Here is a 13,986-nt window from a genome sequence, read left to right as displayed (position 1 = left end):
CGGCCTCCTAGTCTGTAAGGAGATGCAAATACCTGCCCTACAGGCTCCAAGAGAACCGAGGAGAAGACATTCTCTGAAGTGATCAACTGTGCAAAGCAAAGCTGCAAATGTCTGCACTCCAGAGTGGATCTGGCCATGACTAACCTGCGGTGTCACCCATTATTGCAACTCCCAGCATCACACACCCTTTCCACCCCCAAGGACGGGATGGAAGTGGACTGGATATCTGGACAAAGGGGACAATGAGCTCAGTACTGAAGGGCTGAGGGTTCACTGGACAAGGAGTGACCAACTGAGGCAGAGGGAATGGATGCACAGACACAGACATACACCTAGTACCTGGTGTACCTAGGGAACAACCAACAGTTCAATCAGACAAAAGGTACAGCCCAGGCTGGGGTGAGGTTTTTTTAGGCTTTCCTCTGAGGGTCTGGAGAGCCACCAAAGAGTATCATGCAGACAAACAACAGGATCAGGTTTACACCCCAGGAATGTCAAGCTCAAAGCCATATCAATGGCTTGAACTCAGGAAGATTCTAGGCCTGGGGGGCCATAAAGGGGGCTGTTGAGGATTCTGGGTGAAAGAGGATCAAGTTCTGAGAGAAGGTAGAGTTGTGGGGACAGAGAGGAGAGGGTGAATTTGAGAGCTGAGAGGCAGTCTGTGGTGGCCAAATGATGAGTGGCTGTGAGAGGTAAAGGAATGGTAGGACTCAAGACTGATTCCAGCTCTTGAGTTGGGTGACTGGATAGTCATGGACCAAAATGGTAGACAGAGCAAAGGGGCAAGTGTGTGTACACGTGTGGGCTTGACTTTACTTGGGCATCCTGCTGGTGAGGACATGTAGGTAGATGTGTCTTGCTGACAGATGGATTCAGGTGGTGGGAGGAGTCTGTGCCTAGATCCTTTTATCAACCTCAACACAGGAGAGTTCTGACCAAATCCAGTGAGAGCCAGGAAATTTACAGACTCTCTTCCTTGTCATCACTCATTCCTTATGACAACTCAATGACTCCTTACCATTGCACAGAGTGTCAAATCCACTTGCCCTGGGGTTACTACACTAGTGAACCCCTACTATGTGACAGACACTGGACACAGGGGAGTTTATTCCTGACCCCCAAAACAGCACCTGCTGATGAGGAAACTGAGCCTCAGTGTCTTGCCCAAAGCTAAACAGCGCTGGTGTCAGAATCAAACGCCTCCTCTGAATCCAAAGCCAGCATCTTGGATGAGTGGCAGATTGTGATGGAAAGAGATCCATATCATAAATAGACATACAACTTAATACCCAAAGAACCATCTTGACTGGAAGACCAAGGAGAATGACCTTTTCAATTATAAAGATAAATCACTGTGGGGGTCACTGATAAGCCTGAAGGGAGACCACAATGAGACTAGGTTGGGTGGGAATCCAGAACGGAGATAGTAACAGCCCAGCAGAGATGGGGACGCGAGGCCTCACAGGGCAAGTCTCCACACAGTGTGTGCGACACAGCAGCACGAAGGGGGCTCACTGTCCACACACCTGGAAGGGAGAGAAGCAGCAAGACCTGCTGCAAACCCCTCTCAGTAACTCTTCAGTTGGACTAAGTCCTAATCCGGAAGAAGATCCTGTGGGTACGAATGAGAAAGAGATGGGGACCGACGAATAAAGGGCTTGGGTCAACAAATAATCTGCAGTAGAAGAGGGAGGAAACACGTACCATAGATTTTAGAAGAGCAGGTTTCTGGAAATCAATAAACAAGGGAGGTAAGTTCCCAAGGCCAGAGCTTGTAAAGGGAATACTCTGACTCATGGGAGATGGGCATCGCTAATGCAGGGACCAGTCAGAATGGACTCACTTAGGAAGAAAGGGCTGGGAAACAATGACCACACAGAGACCTCAGATGAGCTCAGGTCCAGTGCAGACACCAACAAAAGAGGAGGGGGACATAATCCATGGCAGGGCTGGAGGGGCGTGGCCGTTAAGAGCAGCCAGAGGAAGATGAGGCCTCTCGGATCACAGATCACCAAGGGCCTTCTCTGCTGAATTGGAACGAACAAGATGAGGCAGAAAAGGGGCAGCTATTTAGGGCAGCTCATCTGTCACTCCCAGTGAGCCAACAAACCCTTCCTGTTGAGACTCCCCTTTCTCTGACAAGAATGACTTTCCCACTGGCCAGGGTAGAGCAAGCTTTGTTAAAAGTGCAAAGAGAAGGCCAGCACAGACAAGAAGACAGAGGCCCTGAATGGAGTCAGGTGTCATGAGCTCAAAGGCCTCACAGGGAGGAGAGTGGAAGTCTATGAACTGTTTCTGCAAACACCTGGAGCACCTAGGCTCCTAGGAAGCAGGAAAATAGGGACCCAGGCAGAAAAATACAGTCGGGTTTCCAAATGAGAACACAGGTTGATTTTTTTCAAAACGACAAGGCTTGATAAGCTGGATGTCTGTTGTCTAGGCCCAGATCAGGGCCTGCCAAGCCTGGATGACTAGTGGTACATCAGGAGATGGGAGAGGCACTGAGTGAAGATATTCAAACGCACAACGGGAAAGTGGGGTTTGTTCTCTCCATGCTTTTGATAACACAGAAAAAGTCTCAGTCTAGGTCTTGTCCAGTTGTGACACCACCTCTGTAATGCTTTTGTGCTTCTTTTGTAACAGAGAGAGAGAGAGAGAGAATGGGAGCAGGCATCAAGTTCTATTTAGAATTTAACAATGCGGTTTTGTGACCTTTGTGTCTCTACATATACCTTCTATTTATGGCAAGTGATACTGAGTTTCTATTTAAGATATATCCTTTAGAGAAAATGTATTAATGCAACCAAAAGGTGAGCCACTTTAACAAACATAATTATCAAAAACAATAGTACAAAAAATAAACATCGTACAGACCTGGAGTAGTTGCTCAGGTACTACCCGGCTATGACTACTGCTGGCAGTATGACTACTATTATAGCTAGTACTGACCTAATGCTTACTATGGGACACTCTTCTGAGCTCCCCGTGTGAACTCATTCAGTTCCTCCAGGATCCCATGTTACACACAGAGGTTTTGTCAATTTGCCTAAATCATGGATTTAGGAAGTGAAAGCATCAGGTTTTGAACTTGGAAAGCTTGACCCCTGAGTTCTGCAGTCTGAGCCAACTGCAGCACAGAACCAGACAAAAGGGGAGTGCGTGGTACTGTGAGTCGCCCCCAGGATGATCCCCTAAATTAAAAAAGGATCTCAAGTAACTTAATTGTCTACAAAAACACGAATCGTAGACAAGGAGATACAGTGACGCACAGCCACGGTGTGCTGTGATTGCCACAGAGCCACTCAGGTACCAGGTAGACAAAGAGAAATGGCAGGGGAGGAGGTTGCCATAGCCTCTCGTTGTTAAGTGCCGTCTAGTTGGTCCAACTCACAGAGACTCTGTACAGGGTTTCCAGTGAGTGGCTGGTGGGTGGGAACCATGGACCTTAAAGTTAGCAAGTCCAGTGCTTATCCTATAGCGCCACACCAGGGTCTGTAAAATTGTCTTCAGTGACATACATGAGGAGATTCTGACCAAATCTGTGAGTGACAAGAATCTAAGAGTGACTGCCAACACAAAGGACAACGGAAGTCTAAAAAAGCCCTGCAAACCCAGATGTAAAGGCAGAATGCAACCAATGATTAAGATGGTGGCACCCACACATCCCACCCGGCAGCTAACATGTGCTGGGCACTTGTAACATGAAGTTCTCTAAGCTTTTTAGTTTTCATAACAAACCTAAAAGGTGGGTACTGTTACTGGTTCTATTTCACAGAAGACAAAGCTGAGGAGCAAAGGGATTAAGTAACTTGCTCAGGAAGAAAGATGTTTTGAACTCAGATAACCTGGCCCTGGCTCCAGAGCCCACCAACATGCTGGATGCAGGTTCTAAGACTCAAGGGCATGAGTCAAAATGGGGAAACCAGCTCAACTGCAACATTAAGACAAAAAAAACAGACACTCTGGCCACAGGCTTCATGGGTGTCCAGCGGGTAGCACGACACTGATAAGCTTCAGGTTATTTTCCGATGTCAGAGGGGGCAGCATGAGGAGGGGAGGGGGAGCTTATTTTGAGTTGATCCGAGAGGAAGAAGTTGAAAGTGGTGTGGATTTCAGTTTGTGGGAAGAACTTTACAAAATCTTAGTTGAACATCCACAGAATGGGCCCTGGAAATGATCCTCTAGCCCTGGGGCTTAGGGACAGTCATTTGGTTGGGATACTGCATGTAAAAGCCCCTTGCAATCTGTGGGGCTCTCAAGAATTAGTAGTTTGCATTTTTTTGTTTTTGGTGAGAAAGCCAACTGATCTGAATACAGTCTAGTCCTGTGTATTCTGGTTTTCAACACAGGTTCACTTGGCATTCTGAACTGACACCCAGGAAGGATCTGGGAGAAAGTGGTACATAGATCATTCAAAGCAGGTGGTTCAAAATTCGTTTAGATTTCATTCTGGAGTATCTTTCAAAATAAACATTTAATGATGAAGTTAGGGAATTCATGATACAGGTATCCCTGGCACACTGACCTCCCTTATGTAATTAGAGATTTGTTCCTATGGAAAATCCATGTCCTGCTATGCACGTATGGTATCCATCACTCTCCAAATTAAGCCTTTCTTACCTTTTTGTGGAGTCCTGGTATGGCACTGTGAGTTAATGCACCAGACTGCAAAGCCATTTGAACTACAAGGTTTGTGGTTCAAGCTCACCAGTTGCTCCTTGGAAACCCTATAGAGGGTCGCTATGGGTCGGAACTGAGTCGATGGCACTTAACAACAACAACCACCTCTTTTGTATCAGGCTTTGCTGAGAGACATGTGGAGGTTGCTACAGGCTGTAATTTCTCCTACATTGTATGGACAGTTAACCTGGCATACAGACTGTTCTTCCCAGGACCAAACCTCATCCTAGATGGGCAGGCCACAGCCAAAGCAGGGGTTTGGGGGCAGGGAAGATCAGGCAAGTGGAACTACCTCTGAGTTGTTACAACGCATCCAAGTTAGGAGTGGGAGTGGCTGTCTGATCATTCTTTATGGTCAAGTCTGGGGCAGCCCAGGGACTCAGAGGCTTCCTGTCATTGGAGGTATCCATCAGTGGCTCTGAACAGGAGATGTATGGGCTTATGTAGGAGTCGGACTGGGTGACATTTAAGACCCTTTCCAGCCCCGAGATTCATGTTCCACAAAAATGCCCCATGAAACTGCAGACATCCGAATTGGTAATCAAGGCACTTACCCTCCCTCGCTCCGTGAGAGTTGTCAACATGATGATGAGTGATAATTTCTGATCCCAAACAACTTGCCAAAACTGTGCACAGGTTTGTGGCAGGGGTCCCTGAGTGGCAATGTACTTGTTCATAAGATTCGCAGCAGGGATTTCCATCTAGGAGGAGATTGTTAAGGCATTAGAATCTGTCATTGTTACAAAATGGGCTGCAGAGTGGATTTAAAACTTACTGGTTAGGTAACGGACACATCACACCCGAATAAGAAAACTCAGGCATTTGCAACAAATGTGGAAACTCAAAGAAAAAATTATTTGAAAATTCTGGAAAGCTATTTGACAATACCTTGGCAAATGGATTGTTAAGATAGAACATGAGATGCTTAGGAGGTACTCATTGGAAATGTAACTAGAAGGCAGCAGAAGAGTTTCAAATGGCTTTCAATGCTCTGTATCTTAAACATAATCTGCCAACATTATATTTTCAGCAATGCATATCAATCCCTAGCCCAAGTCTTTACCTAGGCAGGGTTCTCAATAAGAACTGATTTACTTTCCTTTGAAGTATAAACTATACTGGCATATCCCACCATGTTTAGGTTATTTTTTGCATGATTTCCAGAACTTGTGCCATTAAGTTGATATTAACCAGTTCAAATGGCTTCACATATCCTCAGTGTGCCTACCCCACCATGCTCTGCTTTTGCTTCCTGACTTGTGAATGATTCTTTCTAAGAAAGATACTCAGAACCTGCTGAGCTTGGGGCTGGTATTCTGGCTCACTCTTCCTTACTTGGGAAAGGTAACCAGAGCACTGGTTCATGGTTCGGCTAATGCTTGGCTTAATGGCTTCTTCAGTGGAGGTTCTCAGGTAACAGGATGGGACTGGACTGTGTGATCTTGCTGCTTGGGCCATCTCTGACACTGCAGGCCACCAGAACACTGAATAAGAGGGCCCAAGGACCCCATAGGTGTTGTGGAGTAAGTGGGACCATGGATCAGACACACCTTCATGTTACTTTGTGACAATCTGAGAACTGAAACTGAGAAATCATCAGTTCTTTTAGATCAGGAGTTGCCATATTGATTGCCTCAGTGACAAACATGCCCAAGGGGCCACTGAGCTCAGAATGGTATTAACATTTTTAAATAATGATACCAAAACCAGCCAACCAACCAGTTACCTTTGAGTCTATTCAAATCCACGGTAAATATACTGGTTAGCAGCTGAACACATTGACTTATAAACGGTAATTGTTGTTGTTGTTAAGTGCCCTCTAGTTGTTTCCGACTCATATTGACCTGGATAGGGTTTTTGAGGAGTGGCTAGTGGGTTTGAACCACCAACCTACCTACTAATATCTTCAATTTTCCCTCTTGTCCTAAAAAGACTAAAGTATTTACTACCTGGCCTTCTAGAGGGAAAACCTGTCAATTGAGGTTTAGAGAGGTCCCAAATTGAGAAAAAATACTTTCCCCACAAGATGTGCAATCTTTTCCCTTCTCTTTTTGGGTTGTGCACATAGAGGTTGTTTCATTTTTCTTATTTTTAGGCAGAATGCACATTCTTGGCATGGAGGGAAAACATGCTGAAAGTTCCAAAAGGGGCTACCAGCAAGGAACAAACACCTAAATGTTAGTAGGGAGGGCAGCAGGCACATGGACCATGGAGTCAAAATATAGACTCTGAGTTTTGGTCCCATCTTCTATCCGCTTTGTGACTTTCGTAAGTGGCTTAACCTTTCTGAACCTTAGCTCTCCTCACTACACAGTGGGAGTCTGTATCCTGCCTCCTCTCCTGAGCTGATGTGAGGCTGGAATGAGGTTGTGATCCGGAGAGCACGTTGCCAGCTGGAATGTGGCATACACACCATCAGGGCTACAACGTTCACTGTACTCTTTCTTCTTACATAAGATTCCCAACTTACGTTCACATAGCTTGCATTGATATAATCCTCATTTCCCTGCAGTAATACCCGGGTGGTGTCATCTGTGGGGGAGAAAACAATTTACCAATGATTCTGAGGGTTATTTTTATCATACCAAGTAAACATGGCTTTCGTTCCCAGCCCCATCTGCAGCGTTCGCCTCATTAGCATAAACACTATTCCCCAACTGTTCAGAGCCTGAAATGGCTGCAATAAAGACTGTGGTGTTTACAGACACACTACAGATCATTCCAGAATACCAGACAATCTGTTTTAAAAAGGGAAACATTATCTCAGTGTGTGTGTGGTGGGTATGGGGTAGGATAGAGTGGAGGGGCGGGGAGGCATTCACTCTTAATACTCACAAGGCAGCACATCCTTATATCGGTTTTTGTCCAAATTTTGAGGCAGCTTTGCAAATGAGATGGTCAGACCAGGCTTCTTTCTATAGAGTTGCTATACAAAAAAAAACAGAGAAGTAAAAAAATCACTTCAGAAAACAGTTATAAAGGCATGGAGTGTGAACACAGACTTTATGGTCAAGTTCACGGGCCAAAATGTAAAGACTTAAAATATGAATTCTGTACAAAAAGAGAACGTTCCCAACAAAAAATTCTACAATTCCATGGGAAATGGACTAAATTCTTCAATAATGTTTTCTTTTTTTTTTTTTTTAGCATGACGATCTTTAGGGAACAAAAGAGTCATAGAAAAGGGTCTGAGTCACAAATAATGGATCATAGTAATAAGTTAAGCCATATTTCTTTAGCAACTATTAAAAACAAAAAGAGGAAGAAAAAAGGAGAATTCTGATTCAAAGCTAAATGGAAACTTGTCTCTGTGAGTCCAAACGCAATTTCCTCCACATTCTTTGCTTAAGAATCATTTCAGAAGTGTATTTCCAAACTAAAAACCAACTTCATTTAAAGTGACACTTCCCTGTACATGCAACCATTGTCAAAAGTTTAATCATCATGTTAAGACACATTTTCACAACAGCCTTGTGAGAAGCATGAATAGTATCCTGTGTCTGCAGGAGACTTAGAGGGCAAATGCTTTGAAGATCACAAACTAGAGAAAGAATGCACCTCAATGCTTCCATTTCCTCTGCTATGTAAACATGTCCCTCACCTTGAATGACAAGCTTATAGAGCCTATTCACCAGAGGTTTTTATTAACTTGATGGGAATTTTAAAATAATACTTGTTTTCAATGTTGGAAGGGATCTATGCCTTTTCTCCCAGAAAATTAGAGAAATTCAATGTACATGTTGTTGTTGTTAGGTGTCATCAAGTTGGTACCAACTCATAGCGACCTTATGTACAGCTGAACAAAACACTGCCCGATCCTGGGCCAACCTCACTACTGTTGCCACACTTGAGTTCATTGATACTGCCACTTGGCAAATCCATCTCGCTGGGGTTCTACCTCTTTTGCTTTGACCCTCCACCTTACCAAACATGATCTCCTTTTCCAGTGACTGGCCCCTACTGACCACATGTCTGCAGTATGAGACTAAGCCTGGCTATCCTGGCCTCCAAGAAGCACTCTGGCTGCACTTCTTCTAGAATGGATCTATTGGTTCTTTGGGCAGCTCAGTGTACATCTATCTATGTAATTTACCAGGAATCTCACAATCCTGATATGACCTTCTATATTATCTCTAGTTTATTTTGTCCTGTGCATGTATGTACACAGATATATATATGTACAAACACACATGATATTTACAGTCAAGCCAATGAGAGTCAGAATTCCCCAGGGCTGCCTTGTTTTTCCAGGTCACAAGTTTTCCATTTCTGACAGGGTATATAGTCTTACAATTTTTCATTGCTCATTTTTATAAAAAATATTTGAGTTTTCTTTCTCTGACAGGTTTCTGTCTTATACAGGTTCTGGATTTCAGAGGTTTTATTGTGTTTATACATGCTTGAAGTCCTCTTGGAGTTCTGGCATGGTGCTACTGGTTAATGAGCTGGACTGCAAGGCCAGTTTGAACCTCAAGATCACTGGTTCAAGCTCCCCAGCCACTCCTCAGAAACCCTACACAGGGTTGCTATACGTCAGAACCGATTTGACAGCACTTAACAAGTCTTGGCTTCAACAAGCAAAGTTGTGTCACCTGCATATTAAGCAACTGATGGTCTATTCCACAGTCAGTTCTGGCCTTGTTATGGTTGATGATACTGAGCTTCTCCATCATCTCTTCTCAATTTGATTTCTGTGTATTCCATCTGGGGAATTCTATGTGTGTAGTTGCCATTTATAGTGTGTTGAAAAAAAGGCATTTACAATGAAGTCATTGGTCTTGCAAAATTCTACCATGCGATCTCCAGCATAATTTCCAACTATTGAATCCTCTTTATTTTTATTTTTCCATTCCAATCCCTGATAATTGTCAATGCATCTTGATTGCATGTTTTATCAATTTTAGACTGAAACTGGTAGAATTCTTCACTTTCATCATCACTGGCTTTGGTGGTTGGTGCACAAATTTAAATAATAATTGTATTAACTGGTCTTCCCAGTAGGCATATAGATGTTACCCTATCACAGACAGCATTGTATTTCAAGATAGATCATGAAATGTTCTTATCGGTGATGACTGTGATACCATTTCTTTCGAATTTGTTATTCTTAGCATAGTAAATAAATCAAGATTGTCCAACTCAGAGTAGCCAAAACCAGTCCATTTCAGCTCACTAATGCCTAGGATATCGATCTTTATGGAAGCCATTTAATTTTTGATGACTTCCAATTTCCCTAGATTCATACTTTGTACACTCTACGTTCCAATTACCAATGGATGTTGGCAACTGTGGTTTCTCATTTTGAGTTATGCACTGTATTTTCTCAATTTGTCTTTCTTTTGAAAATTGGGAGATTTCCCCCATAGTAATAGTACCATCAGATGTACTTGTCACATGTTTAGAATTTCTAAAATACAGAAGGCTCAGCTACTAATCATCTTTATGAGTTCAGTTTACAACAACTGAGTAGACTAAATAAACAACTTACTGAATACCTGAAGACTTTGGTGGACTCTCTGTACTCATTCTAGAAACAAACTCACAATTTATTGATGGTGTTGGTTTGGCTTGGCCAGGAAGAGTAAGTCTGTGTCTAAATGGCATTTTGGTTCAAACTGATTAACTGCATAGAGGTGAAACCTAATTAAGTGAATCTAATCAGTAAAGCTGATCTGGAAGTAAAAAATTTTTTTATCTCCAAACAACAAAATGTAAATGCAATCAACCTGAAATAATCTAGCAGAAAAGCACAGATCTAACTTTAATTACATATGATTTTAAATGTATCTAGGCAGTCATGATCTGTTGACAGGATTGTAAAGTACTAAAATATTTGTATTTTTAAATAAAATACTATGGCTGCATTTAAAATTTTTTAAATGAGCACACTCTGGGCTTTATCTGACAGAAACACATAAAGATACGTGTCAAAGTTTATGCGCAGAATTTTTTGTCTCTTTATTAGCAGAAAGCTGTAAACAATGTTGACATTCCTAAACAGGAAGAGGTATTGATTTAAATTATGTCCCAGTCATACCACAAAACTCTGTGTAATAAAGAAGAATAAAATAGACTTACAAAAGAATGACCATTCACTTACTTTTAAGTGTAAAATGTAAGTTTCAGAATACATTCAGTGATGATCCTATTTATATACATATTGGCATGAATGTACATAATGTTGTTGTGTGTAGTTGAGTTGGTTTCACCTCAAGGCGACCCTGCATAGGGTTTCTAAGGAACACTTGGTGGGGTTGAACTGCTGACACTGTGGTTACTAGTCCAATGCTTATCATACAGTGCCACATCGGGGCTTATGAATACATTATTATGTGTGTATAAATACATTTATGTATGTGTACACAATCTGTTTGCATGAGCAACGGACCCAGGATGGAACAATACACACCATAACGCTATTTATAAATCATAGTGGTGGTGGTGTTGTGTGCCATGGAGTTGGTTCCGATTCATATATAGGGTTACCGAGGCTATATATCTTTACGGGAGCAGAAAGCCTCATCTTTCTCCTGCGGAATAGCTGGTTGTTTTGAACTGCTGACCACGAGGTTACCAGCCCTATTCATAACTACTACGCTACCAGAGGTCCTTATGAATCATAATAGGAGAAGAAACTGAACTGAATGGAAGTCAGGAGACAACTCAACTTTAGCCATTTCTGAATTATCTCATTATTGTAATAATAAGAATGAACATTTCTTAAATTAAGATATCAACAAAGGCAATCAATTTATAACATTAAAATATATAAAACTTTTTATGAAAAGCTGGGTGAACAAATCAAAGCTAGGTGTTTTTTTGGGGCCTTTGGCAGGTTTGACAACCCACTCAGATTTATGTAAGAGCTGGCCATCAAGTTCCTTCTTGAAAGTCAATGGAGTCTTCTTCAGATCTGGGGATGAGGTCACAGTGCTGACAAAGAATGCTCAGAGTACAGAGTAACAGGTAAGAAACACAGGTCGGTCGGTGCAGAAAAATCAGTTAAGGCTTTATTATAGTGGTCAGAATTTGACACAAAGATTTTTAAACAACAACTATGGGAAAAACACAATTTGTTCGGTTGGTTCCTGGGCTGTAGGTACATAAGGCGGACAAGAACTCCCTAGAATGAGGGTGATCAGAAGGCTGAGAGGCAGGGTTATGGGATCAAAGCAAACCCATTGCCATCAAGTTGACATTGACTCTTAGCAACCCTATAGGATAGAGAACCGTTCCTCTAGATTTCCAAGGACTGTAAATATATCAGTAGGAACAGACAGCCTCAGCTTTCTCCCACAGAGCTGCTGGTGGGTTTGAACCGCCAACCTTGAGGTTATCAGTACAGTGCTTAACCCACCATGCCACCAGGGCTCTTCGTCATGGGACAAAAAATTTTATAAACAACTTTGTTGAAAAGACTATTAATTTTTACATCCTAAAATGCTTTGTAGAGATGCTAAAGCAAATGGAAGAAATAAAGAGGTATAAGAGCGGAACAAAAAATTTCAAAGATCAGCTTGAGAAGATAAAGCCAAATATTACAATAAAATGTGCAATTATCTGGAATCAGGAAACCAAAAAAGAAAGAACAAGTTCAGTACTTCTCAAGCTGGGGAACTGAAGAAAAAATTCAAGCCGTGACTTTTGCTATTGAAGGATTCTCTGGGCAAATTATTGAATGATGCAGAAAGCATCAAAAGAAGATGGCATCCCCTCCACACACAGAGTGGGCAGAGATGGGCAACTTGGACACTGGATACCCAAATGGGGAGGGGTGGACTACAAAGGCAAGAAGTGACTGAAGGCTTACAAGCTTTCAAGAGGGAACCTAGAGCTAGGGGGCATGGAGGAAGGCAGAATCTCCAGTAGGTACTATTCAATCTGTCTAGGCGGAGCTGATGAAATGAAATACAGATGGGTAACTCGTGATACTGTAGTGAATAATGGTTATCAGGGCTGATTATGAAGGTTGGAAGTGCAAAGGTAGACGTTTTGTGGCAAGGAAGGGAGCGATTATTTCTCCAGTCTAGGAGCGGAGGTCTCTAGGACCATCAACGGAGAAGAGCCGAGAGCGGGACCCTACCAAGAGAACCAGAGATCCCTGAGATGAAGACAGAGACGATGACGTGGAGTGATGAAGTGGCTGGGGACTTTGGATCCAGAAAGGGAGAGAGCCTGTGAGCCAAAGACTCGGGGCGAGGAGGGGACAGGTTTCTAGGATATACCTTTTGGTCGGTCAATGATGCATGAAGGGGATTGGAACCATGACAATGAAATGATATACAACGGAATGAATATAAAACTAAAGTTCTCTCATGTAAACAATCATATAATTCACAATAAAACATTAAAATAAAAAAAGAAGAAGATGGAAGGAATACACAGAGTCACTGTACCAAAAGGAAATGGTTGATGTTCAAGAGCCAATAATACTAAAGGAACAAGTCCAAGGTGCGTTGAAGGAAGTGACAAAGAACAAGGCACCAGAAATCGATGGAAAAAAAAATTGAAATCTTTCAAGAAAGTGAGGCAGCACAGGAGGCACTCACTCATTTCTGGCAAGAAATTTGGAAGACAATTATCTGACCTACTGATTGGAAGAGATCCACATTTGTGCCCATTCCAAAGAGAGGTAACCCAACGGAATGCAGAAATAATTGGACAATATCTTTGATATTCCATGCGTGTAAAGTTTTACTACAGGTAATACAAAAACAGTTGCAAACATACACTGACAGAGAACCTCCAGAGGTTCAAGCCGGATTTAGAAGAGGCCGTGGAATGAGGGATATCAATGCTGATGTCTGATGGATCTTGGCTGAAAGCAGAGAATATCAGAAAGATGTTTACCTGTGCTTTATTGACTATGTAAAGGCTTTCGATTGTGTGGATCATGACAAGCTATGGACAACACTGCGAAGTATGAGTATTCCGGAGCACTTAATTGTGCTCATGAGAAATCTGTACATGGACCAAGAGGCAGTAGTACAAACAGAACATGGGAACACTGAATGGTTTAAAATTAAGAAAGGTGTGCGACAGGGTTGTATTCTTTCACCATACTTATTCAACCTGTATGCTGAGCAAATAATCCAATATGCTGGGTTACATGAAAAAAAAATGTGGCATCAGGATTGGAGGAAGGCTCATTAACCATCAGTGATATGCAGATGATATAACCTTGCTGGATGAAAGTGAAGAAGGCTTAAAATATTTACTGATAAAGATCAAAGAGCACAGTCTTCAGTATGGATTGCCTCTCAATGTAAAGAAAACAAAACTCCTCACCACTGAACCAATAAACAA

At 42.4% G+C, this 13,986-nt stretch overlaps 1 protein-coding gene across 2 annotated transcripts in view; it reads right to left on the bottom strand.

Moving 5' to 3' along the window:
- PTPN3 (protein tyrosine phosphatase, non-receptor type 3) overlaps positions 1-13,986 on the bottom strand; it is an 86,191-nt gene that overhangs the window by 3,766 nt on the left and 68,439 nt on the right. For both annotated transcript variants that reach the window (XM_006864684.1, XM_006864685.1), the window contains 3 exons: positions 7,516-7,606; positions 7,151-7,212; positions 5,235-5,381 (listed from right to left, as the gene is read on the bottom strand). In XM_006864684.1, the coding sequence (XP_006864746.1) occupies positions 5,235-5,381; positions 7,151-7,212; positions 7,516-7,606 (300 nt within the window). The remainder of the gene's footprint in view (positions 1-5,234; positions 5,382-7,150; positions 7,213-7,515; positions 7,607-13,986) is intronic.

This window comes from Chrysochloris asiatica, unplaced genomic scaffold, assembly GCF_000296735.1.
Source record: "Chrysochloris asiatica unplaced genomic scaffold, ChrAsi1.0 scaffold00069, whole genome shotgun sequence".
Lineage (NCBI taxonomy): Eukaryota > Metazoa > Chordata > Mammalia > Afrosoricida > Chrysochloridae > Chrysochloris > Chrysochloris asiatica.
Note: the sequence above shows the minus strand (reverse complement) of the source record. Positions and strands in the feature narration are given on the sequence as shown.